At 41.5% G+C, this 20,806-nt stretch overlaps 1 protein-coding gene across 1 annotated transcript in view; it reads left to right on the top strand.

Annotated features, from left to right (window-relative positions):
* Positions 1–20,806, top strand: part of GPC6 (glypican 6) — a 1,709,607-nt gene that overhangs the window by 1,498,956 nt on the left and 189,845 nt on the right. Inside the window, exon 6 of the mRNA XM_077297170.1 lies at positions 18,896–19,039. Coding sequence (XP_077153285.1) covers positions 18,896–19,039 — 144 coding nt within the window. The remainder of the gene's footprint in view (positions 1–18,895; positions 19,040–20,806) is intronic.

Genomic DNA, 20,806 nt, shown 5'->3' with positions numbered 1-20,806 from the left:
TCGGGAAAATTGCCGCTGGAGGCAGCACATGCGCAGACTGAGATGTCAGGAGATGAGTAGGGTTGAGCGAAACGGATCGTTCATTTTCATAAGTCGCCGACTTTTGGCAAAGTCGGCATCTCATGAAACCCGACCCGATCCCTGTGTGGGGTTGGCCATGCAGTACGCGATCTTGGCGCCAAAGTCGCGTTTCGTATGACGCGTTTAGCGCCATTTTTTCAGCCAATGAAGGAGTGTGGGCAGAGTGATGACATAGGGGTTAGGGGCGTGCACGGCTATCATCATTTTATCGCTCGTGCGCAGTAGGGATTTGCAATGTGTAACACGAGATTTTCTGTGCTGGGACGGAGGGGAGAGAGAGAGAGAGAGGGAAAAAAAAAAAATTCCCCATTGACGTGCATAGGGTTTCGTGTTCCGGCCGATCCTCGACTTTTCGCAGTAATCGGCCGATTTCGCCCGACTCGACTTTTCAAAAAGTCGGGTTTCGCGAAACATGACTCGACCCTAAAAAAGTCAAAGTCGCTCAACCCTAGAGATGAGATCTCGTCCCCCGCAGGGATATGTATGGGAAAGGGGACCTCAATATCTTCTGAGAGGATGGGGCCCACAACATCGCCCCACTCCTTCAGCTGCCACCGCTGACCTACTGAATCAGTGACCCTTCTGAAAGGATGCGGCTTTCAGCATCGCCCGACTAGTGCCACTGTAACAGACCTCCTGAAGCAGCGACCCTGGCTCCTTTGACCTTGCTTCTTCCCTCACACAGGTCATTGTTATGATCCTAGTGGCAAGGATCGCAGGTCGGACTAGCTAAGTAACTGAACAGACGACTAGCTCTGGGGAAGGAAGTGGTAACTAGATTGACCGCAACCTGATCCTATCCGCAAACAACTATAGGTAGCCGTGGAACGTTACCTGAAAATCCTAGACGTCTCTTCACGGCCTGAGAAACTGACTATTCCTGGAGGGAAAGAAAGTCCTCTCTTGCCTCAGTGGAATGACCCCAAAGATATAGAATAGCCACCCACAAATATTAACAGTGAGATAAGGGGAAAGCACAAACACAGAGATGAAATTAGATTTAGCAAATGAGGCCCGCTAATACTAGATAGCAGAAAATAGGAAGGGAGCTGTGCGGTCAATAGAAAACCCTATTCAAAATATCCACGCAGAGATTGCTCGAGCCCCCGCACCAACTAACGGTGCAGGGGAAGCAACTCCGTACCCCAGAGCTCACCAGCAACAAGAAATCACATATTAGCAAGCTGGACTAAACTCATCATACACAGAAATCATATTGCAGGCAGATGAGCAAAAAATATTCAAACAGAACTTAGCTTATCCTGGAGAGGCAGAAAACGGGATAATCAGGAGTAATCAGAATAGCACTGAATACATTGACAGCCGGCAACAAGTGGAAGTGAAGCAGAGCTAAATAGGAGCCTCCCTGGTGAATAACGAGGCAGCTGATCCAGCCAGACCCGCAGGATAATAAACCAAACCACCAGGGGGAGCCAAAAAACCAAAGTCACACAATACCATCTGTGACCACAAGAGGGAGCCTGAAAAGGGAGTTCACAACAGGTCATATGATTGTGCTATCGAATATATCTCAAAGGTCATATGGCCAAAATCTCTTCTATTTAATCTCTCTCTTCCAAAAAGAGATGCCTTGAAAACTGTACATTTAAAAGTATCTCTCCAAGGATCACATAAGGCCTTCCACCTCACCAGTTGCCAAGGGATTTTTCTTTGTTAAGAAAAAAGATGGATTTTAGAGAGATTAATTAGACTACTGTATTTAATCCATACCCGTTACTTATGATTCCTAATCTGTTTAATCAACTAGCGGGGGACAAGTGGTTTTCTAATCTGGATCTGAGAGGGGCATATATTCTTATGAGTATTCGCCAAGGTGATGAGTGGAAGACTGCCTTCAATACTTCTGAGGGTCACTTTGTGAATTTGGTGATGCCATTCTGTTTGACCAATGCCTTCTGTATTTCAGAACTTCAGAAATTATATTTTTTCCTCTTTGGTCAGTAAATTTGTGGTGATATTTCTTGGATCATATTTTGATCTACTGAGGAGCATTGGGTGCATATCTAACAGGTGCTCCAGGTCTTTCATAACAATCATTTGTTTGTCAAACTAAAGAAGTGTCAGCTTTGAGGTGCAGTAAATTCAGTTTTTGAGTCATCTGTTTTCTGCTAAAGGTTTTCAAATGGATCCCATTAAAGTACAGGCTATCCTTGATTGTGTGCAATCTGCTAACCTTAAAACTTTACAGAGCTTCTTAGGTTTCGCTAATTGTTATAGTAAGTTCATTATTAACTTCAGTCATAGTCAACCCTGATATGATTAAGAAAGTTTCTGACTTTACCTCTTGATCTTCTTTGGCTGTTGATGCTTTTGCTGCTCTCAATTTAGCCTTTTCAAAAGCTCTAGTCCTCAGTCAAGCCAATGTTGATTTTCCTTTTGTGGTTGAGACAGACACCTGTTCTGTTAGGGTACCGTCTCACAGTGGCACTTTTGTCGCTACAACGGTACGATCCATGACGTTCCAGCGATATCCATACAATATCGCTGTGTCTGACACGCAGCAGCGATCAGGGACCCCGCTGAGAATCGTACGTCGTAGCAGATCGTTTGGAACTTTATTTCGTCGCTGGATCTCCCGCTGTCATCGCTGGATCGGTGTGTGTGACACCAATCCAGCGATGCGTTCGCTTGTAACCAGGGTAAACATCGGGTTACTAAGCGCAGGGCCGCTCTTAGTAACCCGATGTTTACCCTGGTTACCATCGTAAATGTAAAAAAAAAAACCGTACATACTCAAATTCCGGTGTCCGTCAGGTCCCTAGCCGTCCGCTTCCCGCACTGACTGACTGCCGGCCGGAAAGTAAAAGCAGAGCACAGCGGTGACGTCACCGCTGTGCTCTGCTTTCACTTTACGGCCGGCACTCAGTCAGTGCGGGAAGCAGCCGGCAAGGGACCTGACGGACACCGGAATGTGAGTATGTAAGTTTTTTTTTTTTTTACATTTACGATGGTAATCAGGGTAAACATCGGGTTACTAAGCGCGGCCCTGCGCTTAGTAACCCAATGTTTACCCTGGTTACCCGGGGACTTTGGCATCGTTGGTCGCTGGAGAGCTGTCTGTGTGACAGCTCTCCAGCGACCACACAACGACTTACCAACGATCACGGCCAGGTCGTATCGCTGGTCGTGATCGTTGGTAAATCGTTTTGTGTAACGGTACCCTAAGAATGGGTGCTATTCTTTCACAGAAGAAAAAGTGTTAAGTGTGCTTTTTATCTCGGATCAGTAAAGACCATTACTTTACACCTAGCCCCCTCTGACCAATGTCTCTATTCTGCAAAAGCTTTCTTAAATGCCAATGGCTCCCAATCGCCTAAATAATAGTTGAACTCAGGGTTAATTGGATGTTTTGGGTTGTCATTATAATTTAAAAAGAGAAAACACATTAGTTTAATAATAAATGGCTACACCCAACTACTAACCATGAGTGGAGAAAAAGTTTTGGTGTTATCATTCATATTCTCTGACAAAAGGCCAAGAAAGCAAACATTTTGTTGTGGTATGTAAACTTTTGAGCACAACTGTATAAGAATACAACAATTAGGGAAGATAGTGACCAGTTTAATAATAATAAATACCCCTTAAAATTCACTTTTTATAATTACTTTAAAAATATGTTTATTTAAAAGACCAAAAATTTCAGTGGTGGTTATTTATTCACAAAAAACAGTTGACTACAGAAACCCCACAACAAATGATGCAGTTGGGTTTATATTGTGTAGCTATCTCTCACAATGATGTCCCTAAAGTGATACAGCTACCTGGGCAGCAGAGCTTGGCACCCTATTGATAAGCGCAAATGGCGCCCTCGCTCAACGTCTGCTGACACTATCTGGTCCTGTGGGTACCTGATCCAATATGTTATCAATAAACAAAACAAAATTAAACCAATCCAGAACCAAATCACATAGGGGATTCAAATACTAAAGTCAGCCAGCCAGGATAGTAGACAAATGTAGACCATATAGTAGTCCAACACACGTGGCAGTATGCAGAGGTAGAAAATAGGAACACTGTCTCTTTAAATCTTGGTTGGTTTATTGTAAGGCAGCATAAACCAACACAAGGGAAAAAATAAACACAGCCCTTCAGGCTAAAACTGGAAAACAACAAAGAAAACAAAACGCTGCAACACTGTCCATACTTATGCGGGTGAAACCCCGCTCTGGAGCAACAGAGGTTCAGTCTGTCCTTTACAAGACACAAAATGCCACTGGAGACTCCTCTCTCCAAGCATTCTGAACCCAAACTGCCTGTAGAGCCCATTTACTTAAACCTTAGACCATGTGACTTTCCCCATCATGTGACTGATCACATGATCATGACATCACACAAATCCTGGCAGTTCTGCCAGTGGTGATAAAGTGGACCTTCTCCCACCCACTCTAAGAAGATCCACATGAAACCAGCCCTTTGTGCAACTTTAAATTAACCCTCACAACATGTAGTGTGCTGGAGGAAAATACTATGGTTTTATATCATAGATGCCATTAAGCGCAGTGACACATATCTCCCCTGTATTACCCTACCAGTGACTTTGTCACAACCAGTACACAAATTCACATAAAGCACCCACTATATGCAGTTTATGGGGCAGAAACATGAAAAATAGAGTATCAAAGTGTGCTTATGCAGCGCTCCAGAGTCCTGGTCGTTGCAGTGATGTCATTCATCCACCAGGGAGAGTGATATTACGTCTGATGGCAATAAAGGAGATCTTCCTACCAGGTATCACAAACCAGAACCACACTTCACACTCCAGTCCACCAGGGGGAGCCTTGTTCCTATCTACTAGGGCACTCCTCACAAAAGGGTAAAACTGGCGGGCTGGATAGAAAGTTAGAGAGAAGCTGGCTGGGCTTTTGCCCAGGCAACACCTGTCAGGCAGACAGGGGGAAAGGAGGAACATCTGAGCTGCAAACAGAGGGTCCCTGGCAGGGGTGGGATAATGCTAGAGGCCTAGATAGAAGGCTACGGAGCTGCGCCTGCCCCACGTGCGGCAGCATCCTACAAAAGGACATGAAGAGAATTGTGTTGTAGAGGGTGATAAATGAAGTCATAGCACAAGAAGATAAAACCAGAAGGAGTTCTGTCCTGTAAAAGGCTGCCTCCTTTTGAGGCACAGAAGCCGGTGGCTGGGAACACCGAGGGAGCAACCGTCTCCAGGCCTTGCTCCAAGCCTTGCTCCGGCAGGACAGTCAATTCCATGTTGGCTGCCCGACCTTAATACCTAGGAGGCACAGTGGCAACTTGTGGGGGTCGGGGCATCTCTAGGGTCCCTGTAAAAAGCCTCAGGCCATCAATCATACGGGTTTGTCCTATCCATACCACCTAGGGGACAGAGAGGAAGACATAACATCTAGAACATCTACAACAGTTGTGAGGACCTTACCGAGAAGCTCAGCAGGGAGGTACTACAACACACAGGTGCTAGAGGAAGGCTACTGATTTCCACCTGGATAAGGGAACTCTGGATTTGCCTTCAGACCGGCTGGACACTGCCTACCCTGTGGTCTGTACCCTGGACTGTGGATGCTGAAGTCTTCAGTAAAGGTAAAGAGACTGCAGCCTTGTGTCCTCGTTATTCACTGTGCCTTACATCATCCATCATCACCATCTACACTTCTGGGAAGCCCTGGGGATACACTTCACCTGTGGGAAGGTATACCATCTAGCTGCCATCACATCACCCCAGCGGACCCCTAAGCAGCGTCGGTCACCCTGACCGAATACCACAGGTGGCGTCACGAACATTATCCCTTTAAAGACCTTTCCCCATCTAACAAACGGACGTCCCCCTAGGGCCACGGCCCAGGTCAGCCACCGTGACATCCCCTGAACTGAAGGACCCGGTGCCGAGTACCCCATTGCCCTTACGTGGGGGCGATCCACTGAAATTGCGCACCAAAAAATAATGGCTGTGGCTTATGACCACAAACAATTCATCAGTTTCATTGGCTCAGCTAGCCATAAGCTGCAGCAATTATTTTTTGTGTAATGTGCTTTGCAAGGTGCTTGTATCGACGTCTGTGATCACTTATGAAGCATATGAACCACCTCCACTTTTGTGTTTGTCTAACCAGAACTGATAGACCTTTGAATGAGCCAACTTGTTGACTCCAATATTTAGCCTGGATTTTCACCTTTTGGCTTCTTAATGGATGGATGGACTTAGTTTTGTATTCTTCCAACTGTCATGTTACTCACATGATGCAGTTTGGCAATTTTCTTGGCCAAGTGACTGCTATCGATGAGCTGAATGATGATGTTTCTCTTTGGAAATCATCTTCATGGCTGCTCCTCGATTCAAATAAATGACCTTTCACTTGGGAATCAACCTAACAGGTTGTAATTTGTAGTATTAAAAAAAAAAAAATTCTACCACCAGGAGCAAAACAGTAACAATGCAGTGACATGACAAAAATCTGCATAACTAATCATATGCTAAATAGTTGCAAGTCACATTTATGTGTGAGATAGCCAAAATCATTGTCTATAAAATGATGGTAGTCTCACATTTAAAGCAATTGTGGATATTGAGATATGGAGTCAGAAAGTCAAAAGTTCAAAATATTGTTACCCTTTTGCTCTTCACTATATCTATAAAAATGTCCTTCTGTCTGAAGCTTCCGGCGCTTGCCAGGGCATCGGTTGGAGCAACATTGTTTGGAGCAGCAGCTTTTTCATTGGCTGAGGGGGAAGAGAGAGAGAAAGAGATAGAGTTAAAGAGACTCTTCTATTTTTATTAAGTATTCAAATACGTCGCTGACAGTACACACATACAAGTTATAGGTGTGTGTGAAATATAGAACTGCACGCAGATGTCATCCGAGTGCTGTCCGATTACTGCAGACATGGGCAATGGAGAAAATAGAGAAATTAGTTTCTCCATCTTCTCCGCACCGGTGCTGCGATTCTCTCATGCCAGTCATTCGGATCACAGGAGAATGAGGCTAGGCTCAAACTGTGACAGAGTTTAAGCTAAGTGTCAATTGCAGACTTGGCCGGATTCTCTCGCATAAGTGTCAGGATTTTTGTTGTTCTTCTGCAGGTTGACCACTAGTGGCTGCTATTGTTCACCTTGGTAATTGTGCTACAATACCACTACTTACCACTTGAGGGCTGCTGTTGTGCTCTGAAATTGCCCTTTACTAAGATGGCAGATTCTGAACTTGTGGAATCCATATTGCTTCCTGTTTGGGCCTACTTAAAGCCACATGGATCTCTCACTCATTAGTTGTGTCTAGCTATTAGTCTTGTTCCAGTCTCCAGCTCCTTAACAGTCTTACCCAGAATGTATCTCATTTGTTTCCTACAACCCTTTGCTATCTCCAAGAACATCTATTACCGCTTGCTGTCTCTGCTTGTGCTCATTCAGCCAATGGTTTCCAGAAATGCTACTCTCATAACATAACAAGATACTCAAGCCATCATCTTGGAAGCCGCCAAGGGAGGAAAATTGGAGGTTCATGTAAATAAGATGAACTGTTTACTTACCAACATCTATGCAGATATGAAAATCATACCAAGAAAAAAAGCACCAAATGAACCAAAATATACTAAAAATGTTAATCTTTATTGTTACACAACAAATTATAATCATGCATATTAGAATATTAAACAGAGACAGGACAATGGTAAACTGACAGATGCAACCACAGTGGTAAAACAGGTTAGCAAGTTGCAAGAAACCTCCTCCAAGTCAATAGGACAGACAGGTCATAAAGTGCAAATGCATTGTGCTATAATGTGATCATAGTGCAATAACAATATAGAGACTACATGTGGTAAAACACTCATTATGCACAGAGTACACAAGGGCTAACAGCCATCAAGGCAACAAAGTACAAGACCTGAAGTCATTGGTGTAAAGGGTAATTAAAGCCAAGGGGTTTACCTGTGCAGCCGTGGAGACACCCACCCCAACGAGCGTTTCGGCAACAGTGCCTTCTTCCGGGGGTAACAGATATGTAAACAGATCTATGCAAATATCTAAACACTGAAAACAAAATACATGGCATTTTGAAACAACACAAAACGTTCACATTTTTGGAAGCACTACACAGGATCTACACAATATTGTACAATATCTAAGCAAAAAGATTGCACTGCAGTCTGAGCAGATCTTTCAGTTACAGAATCAACATACTGCTCCGGCTCCTCCAAACATCCTTCCTCTCCTACATTTCAAGTTTGCTGGAGACCGTGACAAATTTTGTGGATCCACGAACCAGTGCAAATTGTATTTTGGTGCACACCCTGCTCTCTTCCATACTGACAGATCAATAGTATTGTGTATCATTATGCTACTGACACCTAAATCTTTAGCCTGGGCCAGCTCCCTTATTGAAACTCATCATGATCGACTTAATGATTTGGAGGCCTTCCTAGCAACTATGAGCCATTGTGCAATATCTCCAGCTACACTGATGGCTCTATGTCAGGGTAATCACTCTACTGCAGAGTACACCACAGAACTCAGACCATGGGTTATTGAAACTGAATGGAGTAATGCTGTAAACATTTTTAAGAACACACACTCCACCACACTCAAAGATGAACTAGAGAGGGCTGATGCTCCCACAAATTAGGATTATTACATTCACCATTGTATTTGTGTAGACACTCGATTATCAGAGAGAAGATTGAAAAAGTGGAATTCAAACTGGTCCTGTAATAGTAACCGTTATCATTCTGATTCAACCCCCAGTCCCAGAGACTTTGAGATAAAGAGTCCTCACATATGTGAAATTGAATTTATAACATTGGCAGGCTGGACTAGAGGTCTGTCCTCTTCAGTGATGAGTCTTAATTTTTTCTTGAATTCAATGATAGCCTGAGAATGGCCTGAAGACTATGTGAGCAACTCATGAAGAGGCCCTCATGAGAGAATATCACATCAATCCTACTGCCAGGATCATGGTGTTGAGTGATATAATTTATGGTAGCAGGACCCCTTTGGTCTTCATTCCAGGTGCACTAACAGCTCCGCATTACATTTGATTTGACTTGGCCATGGAACCAGTGGTGCTACCATTTCTCCAAAGTGTTCCTGAAGCCATAATTCAACATAATGCGAGACATCATAATATGTTGCTGGAGCTACTGCAAGCAGCCTGTGTGGCATTATCGGGCTTATCCACCATCGAGCACATCAAGGACATAATTGGTTGGTGATTACACAAGAGCTGCCAGCAATGGATCTGGATAATTTGTTCAAGTGCATTCAGCAGCAAAACCTTCTTCAGATGACCATTAATAACCTCAGTTATAGCAGCCGAGGCTGGAAGTGCCGGGATTTCTGCACATGGCTTATACTCCATACTGGAAAAATGTAAATGATTTGAAAATGCTGGTTCCATATTTTCATCATTTGCAGATCAGTAACATCTCCATTGTGTGATCTTCATAAGTCCTCAAGTTTTGAATCTTGGTGTTGTAATTGAAATATTGTGAAGTGGAGTGTAGTAAAGTGTAGAGCTGTGTACACTCCCTGACAGAAGTTATGTTGCTTATCCATGTTATGCAAATAAAAACTTATAACCTGACATTAAATTCATCCATTGGTTGTATAAATTATACTTTTGAAAGCTGGAACCATCCGAAATGTGGTTTAGGTTAAAAAAATAAATTGGCATCAATGCAGAAATATTGATCAGTTAATGGACACAGAATGGTCAGATTTTGGCAAGACAAAAGTTTTGTCACCCACAGAAAGTAATGTGATATTCAAACAAATAATTAACTTAAAATACAAATATATGTTGCACAACATTGGTGAATGAAGTTGTGGTGATATTAGAGTCATATTTAATAGTTTGTGTGACTTCCATGAGTTTGAAGGACTGCATACATGCAGTTCAACAATGATTCATACAATTTATTAATGAAGTCATCAGGAATAGCAAAGAATGCAGTCTTACATGCCTCCCAGAGTTCATCTAGATTCTTTGGTTTTGTCATCCAATCTTCCGCTTTCATCCTACCCCAAACAAGCTCAATGATGTTCATGTCTGGTGACTCGGCTGGCCAGTCCTTGAGCACCTTGACCTTTTTTGCCTGGAGGAACTTTGTTGTAGAGATGGATGTATGAGATGGAGCACCATCCTGCTGCAGAATTTGACCCCTTTTATGATTGGGAATATAAGAGGAAGCTAATACTTCTTGATATTTTAGGCTATTGATATTGCCTTCCACCTTGCAAATATTTCGCACACCCCCATACTGAATGTAACCCCAGACAATGATCTTTCCACCACCAAATTTAACTGTTTTCTGGGTGTATTTTGGATTCATACGGGCTCCAGTAGGTCTCCTGCAGTATTTGCAGTAGCTGTGGTGTAATTCTACTGAAGATTCATCAGGGAAATCCACCTTCTGCCACTTTTCCAGCGTCCATCTGTTTAGCAGGACTGTGGGACTTTAGTGCTGGCTTCTGGGCACTGATTCGACCATGGAGGCCATTTTGAGACAGAATCCTACAAACTGTTCTAGTTGACACAGGTACTTGAGGTGACCAGGCCTGTTGAAGCTCCGCTGCAGTGGAAGAAGGGCTTGCTTTGGATTTTCTAACCAACAAATGTTCCTCCTGAGCAGTTGTCTTGCGGGGTCTGCCGGACCTGGGCTTGTCAAACACATCTCCAGTCTCTTCAAATTTTTTTAATTCTTTGTACTAAGATGCTAAGACACATCAAAGGTGCCAACCACCTCTACAGTGGATCTGGTCTTCAGCCTCTTGATAATCCAGGCTTTGGTTGCAGAGTGGATTTTTGGCATGTTGTTAGAGCTCAAGTTGCATTTCAAGTGAAGGTCTGGGGTGCTAGTTTCCTTTTTATACACACACACTAATTAACCGATCATTTACTGAGCACAGGTGAGGATGTAAACTAGGATTAGGTGCATTATATGACCAGGCGACAAAACTTTTGTCTTGCCAAAATCTGACCATTATGTGTCCATTAATTGATCAATATTTCTGCATTCATGCCAATTTATTTTCTTAACCTGAACCACATTTCGGAGGGTTTCAGCTTTCAAAAGAATAATTTATACAACCAATGGATGAATTTAACGTCAGGTTATAGCTTTTATTTACATAACATGGATTAGCAACATAACTTCTGTCAGGGAGTGTATGTAAAATGCAGAGTGTGGACTCCATAGTATAAATTATATACATAGGCACAGCTTTACACTGTAATATATTCATACAGCTCTACACTATACAGTTTACTATAGTATATTGTAGTAAGCTGTATATAGTACATAGTGGGGAGCTTACTGGGTGTAATTATACAATACACAGTACAACTTCTCCAATCCTTTATGCTTGGTTTAATTCTCAGTATGTGCTCATACTCTGTATTCTTTTGGACATATCAGGGGGCATGGTTTTATAATAGTGTATGGTTTTATTAAGGGCATGGCAAATGTCCGTAAAAGATTTCAACGGTCCGTGAATATCTGTCCAGTTGTCTATGAAAAGAATTGAATAGAAGGTTGCCAACCCTGGTCACGAGCGCATATTCTTTCATCTGAGAGAATCAGATCAATTATGAAACTCACACTTTAGTCAAACTCTGATCTGAGTGTGATCATAATGTGATCCAATTCTCTGGGATGAAAAGAAGATGGAGAAAAAAATCACCATCTTCTCCAGTGTGTCATTCCATGAACATCAGACCTCACTCAGAAAGCAGTCCAATGTTTTCCATGGACTCATTAACTTGCAGGGCCAAGTGCAATCCGAATATCAGGCATGTAGTGATTTTTTTTCCTCTGGTCGGCTCTGTCCAAATCATGTGCAGGAGCCCTAATAGTCAGAAAAATATGGCATATAAAAATTTAGTGACTTTTTAAAGGTTGCAATTGATGTATCAGCCAAAAACCTCTGGTAAACCTACCCCCCACCCACAATGTCAAATATATATAAGATATTTTAAATAAGAAGAAAAAGAACAAAAATTTAGACTAAAATGCAATAATAGTTCCCTAAGGGTTGTGAATTATCACACAAACTCATACGGATAGAAAAAAATAGAAAGATTCTATTACAAGGAAAAAGAGGGAATACTAAGCAAAATAATACGTTTGCAGCGACCTTACAACAGGAACCTTGACATTTACATGTAATAAGTCACAATTGCATGGACTCTAATCACAATGACATTATTCCTGTTGCTCCCTGATGGCAAAAATAGCAAAACTCTACTGCTAAATTCTTGCTGTCAAAAATACCATAACCCAATGGAAACCTGACAAGTCCCATTATCAGTCAATGAAATCTATCGTTGAGATCCATTTGAAGATGGATCCATTACAGCTGACATAATTCATCACAGCAGTAATGATTCATCACTGCTGTCATGACTTCGGAGATGTGACACTAATGTGAACAGTCGGATACATAATAGCTAACCCTAAGTGTTTCATGGTGTGAAGGTATAATGATTTCCATATTATAAATGAAAGTTGTGACTGTATCAGCTGTAGTTTAATGTAGAAAATCATTGACCCTCTAAATAGAGTTGAAGATAGAACACCCTAGGGGTTTGGAGATAATGAAAACAATAATCTTACATATATTACAATTTTAAAGTAAATACAACTTTACTATATATAGGATCAGCTATAGTCTCATATGTTTTAAGTAACGTCCTTCGATATTTGTTGAGATTAGCTTAGTAGAAAGCCGCCAGTGTGTTGCGATTTTATTATTCCTACAATAAGCTTGTTTATTGATCACTTTGGTTTGGGAGCAAACCTTTGCTCGTATATTTCACATTCAAAGTAGCATTTTTTCCCTTCATTTAAGAGAAATATCATTAAGTTCTCTGTTTTTTTACTTGTTCAATTTGCTCCATTTTAGAAAGCCTTTGACATGGCAATAAACGTCTACAATAATAGTTATTTCTTGCCTTCCAATTTAAGCTCTTTATTTGATCAGAGGGATACAATTTATTGGTATTCTGCAGTATGCCAACAGCTGTTTGCTAGGTAATATTAAACTCTTAATCGACTTGGATTGTTTTTCAGAAATTTAGCAGTTATGCCAGCTAAAATTGTCACTCTACGGGCAATGTGTCTTTGAGAAGCAATTTATTTTTTTCTTTCAATCTAAGATTCAACAAATGTACAACTTCAATTTCAAATCAAAATAGAATTTTGTTCTCTTATCTGGAACTGGTACATACCATGTCCATGTATTACCACTTATTACCCATAACAACCAGGGACAATTCTGCTAAATAGTGAAGATAAACTTTTAAAATGTAAAATCTGGAAACAATAAAACCCTTTCAGGATAATAGATTGGCCACCAAAATATGCCATGCTGAAAACAGAATCAGCGCTTGTATTTATTGCACACCTTCAGTCCAAACCTATTAGATTACACTAGAGAACTACACACCTACAGTAGTTATTTATTCCCAATATTCTTATCAAAAATGAAAGCAAGTAAAGTACCGTAAATCATTCTCATTATTAGTTAAGATGAAACTGCTCTGGTTATTGACTACACCAGGCCAGGTAATTCTTTCAATCTTTTCTGTTAAATAAAGAACTGTAATGTAATCAGTCTTTCACTATAAACTCTACTAGGCCAAAGGATTCTCTTCACCCGCTACTTTACCCAACTACTGCCTCCTCCAAATTTAGTATCAGCCGTCTCACCAATACTGGTAGTTTCCACAGACACACAGAGCCTATCACACAGTTGTCCACCTCAGTTATCAATAATTGGCAGAAGTTCACACAGAATTCTCACAGACCCATCTCCTAAATGGCAAAACTCAGTGAGCCCCAGGCCATTATCAATCATTGACAGCGGAAACTCCACTAAGGGCGCAGTCAGATGGCCATATTACTCATGAAAGGATCAAATCCCAATCCTCGAACTAGCCATCAGCTCTCCTAACCTGAGCCTGACATGCTGCTGTCACAGTGAGTGACTGCGTCCCAAGTAACATGCTCACCATGCCTCACTTGGTAAGACAGCAGAACCATCCACCACTTTGAGTTAGGTACCCTGTTGAACAGGTAGCCTCCTCTCACAGCCCCTCACTGGGCATGTAGCTGCTACATTTCAACCCTGCAAACTTTCAGTCACTCTATACCTTCCTGCAGATGGACAAGTTGCCAATTCCAGTTAGCAAAATATCTTGCCTTGACCAACGTTATTCTAGCCCAGTATCACACATGATGCATTACAATGTTCACCAAATGGCACCAATGTTATTCATTCTATGAACACTCTTCTTCTATATTGCTTATATAGTGCAGTCATATTCCATAGTGCTTTACAGATATTGTGATCACAAGCTAAACTCTGTCAGTATGCCCTTCAAGTATAGGAGGAAACCTACACAAACACAAGGAAAAAACTAGCTCCTTGCAGATGTTGTCTTGGTGGGATTTGATCCCAGGACCCCAGCATGATAAATCAGCAGGGCTAGCCACTAAGCTATACTGCTCTTCCCATATCACCACCATACACTCATCACTAGTTGCATCAGTATCTTCCTGGGCCTCACTAGGGCAATGCTCCGCCTTTGTTACTGTTCTTCAGAAGCTTCCAAATTGTAAAATTGTTATCTTATAGAGCAGAGGTGTTTGATGGCAATTAAGGATACTTATGCCTCAGCACCGCTTTTTAACAGCCCAGAGAAATAAGTGTATAGTACCCCACAGAGTAGGTATTGGCTACCACGGGTAGCTGAAACCCCAGAGAATTGATTTAGGTCGGTTTTTACTGACCTCAGTGTTTCGATTGCCATTATTAATGGAATAACGGCAACTGCAAAAAAAGTCTGATTTCCCATTTAATCTCTCTCTCCTCTGATGTGATTGCACATCAGAGGAGAGAGAAATGGGGTCCCCCAATCCCCCGGTACCTCTGGTGTCCCTGCAACCCCCTGTGAAGTCACCCAGGCCACGACATCTTCATTCAGGAAGAAAATGGCAGGCGCATGCACAATGCACCTGCTGAGACTTGCCGGCCGGCACCCGGCAGCAATAGAAATTTTTTCCTATTGGTTCATTTTGATCACTGTGATAGACCCTATGACAGTTATCAAAATAAAAAAATAAATCAAACTCCCCTTTATAACCCCCTTAGGTAAAAATAATAAAATAAAAAAGTATTTATTTCCATTTGGGATAGAGTTGGGCTAAAGTTAGGGTTGGTCTAAAGTTAGGGTTGGGCTAAAGTAAGGGTTAGGGTTGGGCTAAAGTTAGGGTTAGGGTTGGGACTAGGGTTTCGGTTGGGCTACAGTTAGGGTTGGGCTAAAGTTAGGGTTGAGCTAAAGTTAGAGTTGGGCTAAAGTTAGAGTTATGGTTGGGACTAGGGTTAGGGTTGGGCTACAGATAGGGTTGGGCTAAAGTTAGGGTTGAGCTAAAGTTAGAGTTGGGCTAAAGTTAGAGTTATGGTTGGGACTAGGGTTAGGGTTGGGCTACAGATAGGGTTGGGCTAAAGTTAGGGTTGGGCTAAAGTTAGGGTTGTGGTTATGGTTGGGATTACAGTTAGGGTTGGGATTAGGGTTAGGGGTGTGTTAGGGTTAGGGTTGTGGTTAGGATAATGTTTAGGGTTGGGATTAGGGTTAGGGGTGTGTTGGGGTTAGGGTTGGAGTTAGAATTTGTGGAGGGTTCAACTGGTTAGGCCTCTTTCACACTTCAGTCTTTTGGCGTCAGTCTGAAACCGCCATTTTCCTCAAACAGCGGATCGCCCATTTTTTTGGCAGATCTGCTATTTTCCCATAGACTTGCATTAGCGACGGATTGTGGTGGATGGTCGTCCGTTCCATCCGCCATGCGACGGATCCATCGAGATTTGGCGGAAGTCATCTAGACATTGACGGACATTATAACGTTTTTTGTCTGTGCCGAAATGGCGGTTCACGACGGATCCGTCGGGTCCGCCATTCCATAGAATGGCCGCCTATGGGCGACGAATCCGTTGCGACCGTCATTTCAGCGGATCCGTCGCCCCAATCCGCTTTTTCAATTGCGCATGCTCCAAAAAGTAGATACTTTTCCCAGACAACTCCCAAGTAACGGATCCGTCAAAAAAACTGATCCGTTAGAACCGTTTTCTCAACAGTTGTGAAGGATCCGTCGATCCGTCACTATGTCGGAGGTGACTGACGCCAAACAACTGAAGTGTGAAAGAAGCCTTAGTTACATCAAGGGGTCTCCAAATGCGACATGGCGTCCGCCATTGATTTCAGCCAACTTTGAGTTCAAAAAGTCAAACATCATTCCCTCCCTTCTGAGCCCTGCCATGTGCCTGAACAGTGGCTTTCCCCCACATACCGGTTATCAGCGTACTCAGGAGAAATTGCTCAACAAATTTGGTGGTCCATTTTCTCCTGGTACCCTTGTGAAAATAAAAAAAGGTTCCAAAGTAAATTTTTTGTGAAAAAAGTTAAATGTTAATTTTTTCCTTCCACATTGTTTTAGTCCTTGTGAAGCACATGAAGAGTTAATAAACTTCTTGAATGTGGTTTTGACCTTGAGGGGTGCAGTTTTTAGAATGGTGTCACTTTTGGGTATTTTCTGTTATATTGACCCCCCAAATTCACTTCAAATGTGAGATGGTCCCTAAAAAAATGATTTTGTAAATTTTGTTGGAAAAATCAGTCAACTGGTCAACTTTTAACCCTTATAACGTCCTAACAAAAAAAATCCAAAAATATGCTGATTTAAAGTAGACATGTGGGAAATGTTATTTATTTATAAGAAAAAAAGAGTTTGGGCTTCACGCCCTAGCCAGCTCACCGACAGCCCGAGGTGCACGGAACTCTGTCAGGATCTGATGTGAATCAGCAATATACGAAAGTGGACTTTCCAGCTCCTAAAATTATTTCTTTATTCTTCCAACAATTTAAAGCACAGCAAGCGGCAGAATCCTCTTGATATGTGGATGAGCACACCAGGCACTGGAACGTCCACTTTCGTATATTAATGTTATTTATTACCTATTTTGTTTGACACCACTCTCTGATTTAAGTGTACAAAAATTAAAAGTTTGAAAATTGCAAAATGCATACATACATCAACAAGCAAGAATACACAGTAGCTGGCATCTGATACTACTGCTTACTATTGTTTTGCATAAGCAATCAAAAGATCACAGATGCAAGTCTGCCCCCCAAAGATACTAATTAAAAGTGAAAAAAAATGTTATGACAAAAAAATGTAACAAAAATATTAAACTGATATGTATTTTCAAAGTAAGTGCACCCACCTCAACAGGTCTAAGAGACCTATTTAACATCGACATTTAGTTTTTGTTCATTCAATTTTGTTTTTACCTTCCGTTTCACCAAATGTAAATAACCAAATAAAAATAATAAGAAGAACACATTTGAATTTGCTGTGTGTATAATTGCCTACATAAGTAGAAAATACAAAAGATCTATCCCACACAGTGAACACTGAAATGAAAAATAAAAAATGAAGCAGAATTGGCATTTTTCAGGCACCCCATTTCACAGAAGAAATGCAATATAAAAGGAACAAAACATTGCATGTACCCCAAGATGGTGCCAATGGAATTGTCAGCTTGTTATGCAAAAAGCAAGCTGTCACACAACACCATGAATTGGAAAAGAAAAAAAAGTTACAGCTGTGAGAATATAGGGAAATAAGCAAAAACAAATTTTTGAAAATTTCCTTATTATTTGTCACCCCATAAATTAAAAAATAAGATGCAAGTTTGATATAATCTTTATCATAAAACAAATTCAAAACTACAAGTCGTTCCACAAAAAAGTCCTCATATAGCTGTGTCAATTGAAATGTAAAAAAGTTATGGCTCTTGACAAAGGTGGGGAAAAAATTGAATGCTCAATAAATATTGATGTTAAATAAGCCTCTCAGACCTGTTGAAGAGGGTCTGCTTTCTTTGAAAATCCATATCAGAATAGCTGAATAATCATTTTTGAAAATGTCCTTACCTTATTGTTATAATATAATTTTATGAGTCTATAATTTAATATTAGTATTATAAAATTATTCAGACAAGTACTTTCTAAGTAGTTACACCAGTCTCATTGGTTCTTAAGATCTAGGTAATGATGTATGTACTGTAGCTTGTTTTATGAAATCTGGTGAAAAGTCTGCTTCAACAAGGGACAAGGTGCTTAATGTGAAAAAAAGTGATAAGGGTGACAAAAATGGGAAAATGAATGGAGACCAAATGAGTAACAAAGATACCGGGGAAGAGTGAAGCCTAAAATAATTGTCATGCGTTCCCTAATAGAGTGGGGCCCAAGGGTGTAACTATGGGGGGGGGAGGGTTTGCAGTCACACCTGGGCCCCTGAAGACAGGAGAGCACAGAAGATCTTTTTGGCCCCTATGAGAAGACTAAGGGCTCTTTTCCATTTGCGAGAAACACGTCCGTGTCTCGCATGTGAAATCCCTCCTCTGGCGCTGGCACTCCAGAGCAGAGCGTGCAGCCGCATAGCATCACATGGAGCTGCACACTCCGCTCCGGAGTGCCGGTGCCAGAGCTTGGTTTTCACATGTGAGACACGGACGTTTATCTCGCAAGTGGAAAGGAGCCCTAATACTAATGAAGATCCGTGATGGTTGGAGGCCCTGTTGGAGATTCTGCATCTGTGCCCTCAAGTTTAATTTTACACTACTGGTGGCGCTAATTCTAGCTTTTACTTATTACATCCCTACTTATCAGTGTAAGGAAACAGGAATGAGGGTTGAGACATATTGAAAAAAACTGTTGATGAGATGTAATGTGGGTGATTTCTCTTTAACATCTCTTAATCTGTTTAGGTATTCCTTGGATGTGGCCAACCTAAATCACTTCATTCATCAAGAACATTGAGATCCTTTTCAGGAAGACGTAACATATATTTCAAACCCTACAGTTTACATGAAAAACCTACAACTGCTGCTGGAACGAGTATAGACAGACTGGTATGTCATATGTCCCAACATAATATAGCATATAATTCTCAGATACGAGTGAGCTTGCAAGAAAATAGCCTTATAACGCTTTATGTATATTTGAAGAGTTAACAAAAATCAGCTCAGAATATTACTACACAAAGAGATTTAAGTGTCATTTTGAGACTTTCCATTGTGTAAACCTATAGCTTCTAAAGGCCGAGCAGTACTTTAATAACCATTGTAATATAGAAATTGGCTTGCTTATAAGGCTTCTTTCGCACAATGAGTATTTGGTGAGTTTTTCATGTTGCAAATTTTCTACATGATTTCTGCATATATTAGGTTACTTGAATTGGGTAGCTGACAACCCACGCATGCTTCGCTTCCTCCTGAAAAATGACATAGTAATGTCCAAGGGATTGTGGCCACCAAGGTCTTGTGATTTAACACCGCCGGATATTTTCCTTTTGGGCCATTTGAAGGGTCGGGAGTACAGTAACAAGCCACAAATATTACAGGCGCTCCGGGTGAACATACAGCGAGAAATTCAGACTATGACCTCAGACGTCCTAAGGAACACATTCAACAATATGTAACAATGTCTGCAAGTGTGCTTTGATGCAAATGATGTCCAAAGACATACTGATAGGGAATTTAGATTGTGAGCCCCATCAGGGACAGTGATGATAATGTGTGCAAACTGTAAAGCGCTGCGGAATATGTTAGCGCTATATAAATAAAAAGATTATTATTATTATTTTCAGCAACAGTTTCTCATGAACCAAGTTATGCACAGTCCAAGTTTCAGTACAATAGAACATTTCTTTTAGAAGTTACAGTCATTTTTCTGAGTAAAGGTAGAGAGGGAATCACGCTATATTTGGCTGTGACAAAACTTTAATACAGTCCTGTGTTAATTATATGCATTTTTAGTGTGTTTCCACAGTGGATTGCATATGTGCCACTTTGTTACCTGCAGATTTTCCACATGTAATGCAATTCTATGGGGAAAATCAGCACATAACACTTAGCGTATCCGCAAGAAAAATTGACATGTTGGGGAGTCCTTGAAACACGCACCGTAGGTCAGTTTATGCTACAATAATAGCACAGAGGTCACGAGCTTTCTATAAATCCCATCTACTTTGCTGGAAGACGCTGTGTTTTTTACATAGCAAAAATATGCAGCATGAAAAATTCATCACGGGAACACAGCCTTAGGCCTCCTTCACGCATCAGTGTTTCCAGTAGGTATGGTGACAGTTTTCACACTTACTGGAAACACTTACCCACATAGACCCATTTAAATCTATGGGTCTGTGCACGTCAGTGTGTTTCCACGGACCATCTGTCCATGTGCAGAACACCTAGACGAGTCTGGTTTTTTTGCCTGCAGCACGGTCAACATTACATCCCGCACACATACAATGTGACACGTACTGGTGTCTGGGAAAAGCTTTACAGATAGCGCTATTCCCAGGCGCCAAGTGCTGAATCCAACTCTGATAATTGTCACCAGGGCTCCCTTGTAGTCAGCACATGCCACCTGGGAATAGTGGTAACTACAATTCTCATCATTGTCGCCTGGTCTCCTTGTGATTAGCATGAACTGATGACGATTGTAGTCAGCCCCCATCATATGTGCATCACACGAATTAAATAAATATATATTTTTTAAATGGTGTGGAGTCCCCCTTATTTTTCCTAAGCTGCTGAGTGGAAGCTAACAGCTGGGGGCTGTTAACATTCTGTGAAGGAGTCAATAGCCATAACGGATCCCAGCCTATTAATAAA

This window comes from Ranitomeya variabilis, chromosome 3 (genome assembly GCF_051348905.1).
Source record: "Ranitomeya variabilis isolate aRanVar5 chromosome 3, aRanVar5.hap1, whole genome shotgun sequence".
Classification (NCBI taxonomy): Eukaryota; Metazoa; Chordata; class Amphibia; order Anura; family Dendrobatidae; genus Ranitomeya; species Ranitomeya variabilis.
Note: the sequence above shows the minus strand (reverse complement) of the source record. Positions and strands in the feature narration are given on the sequence as shown.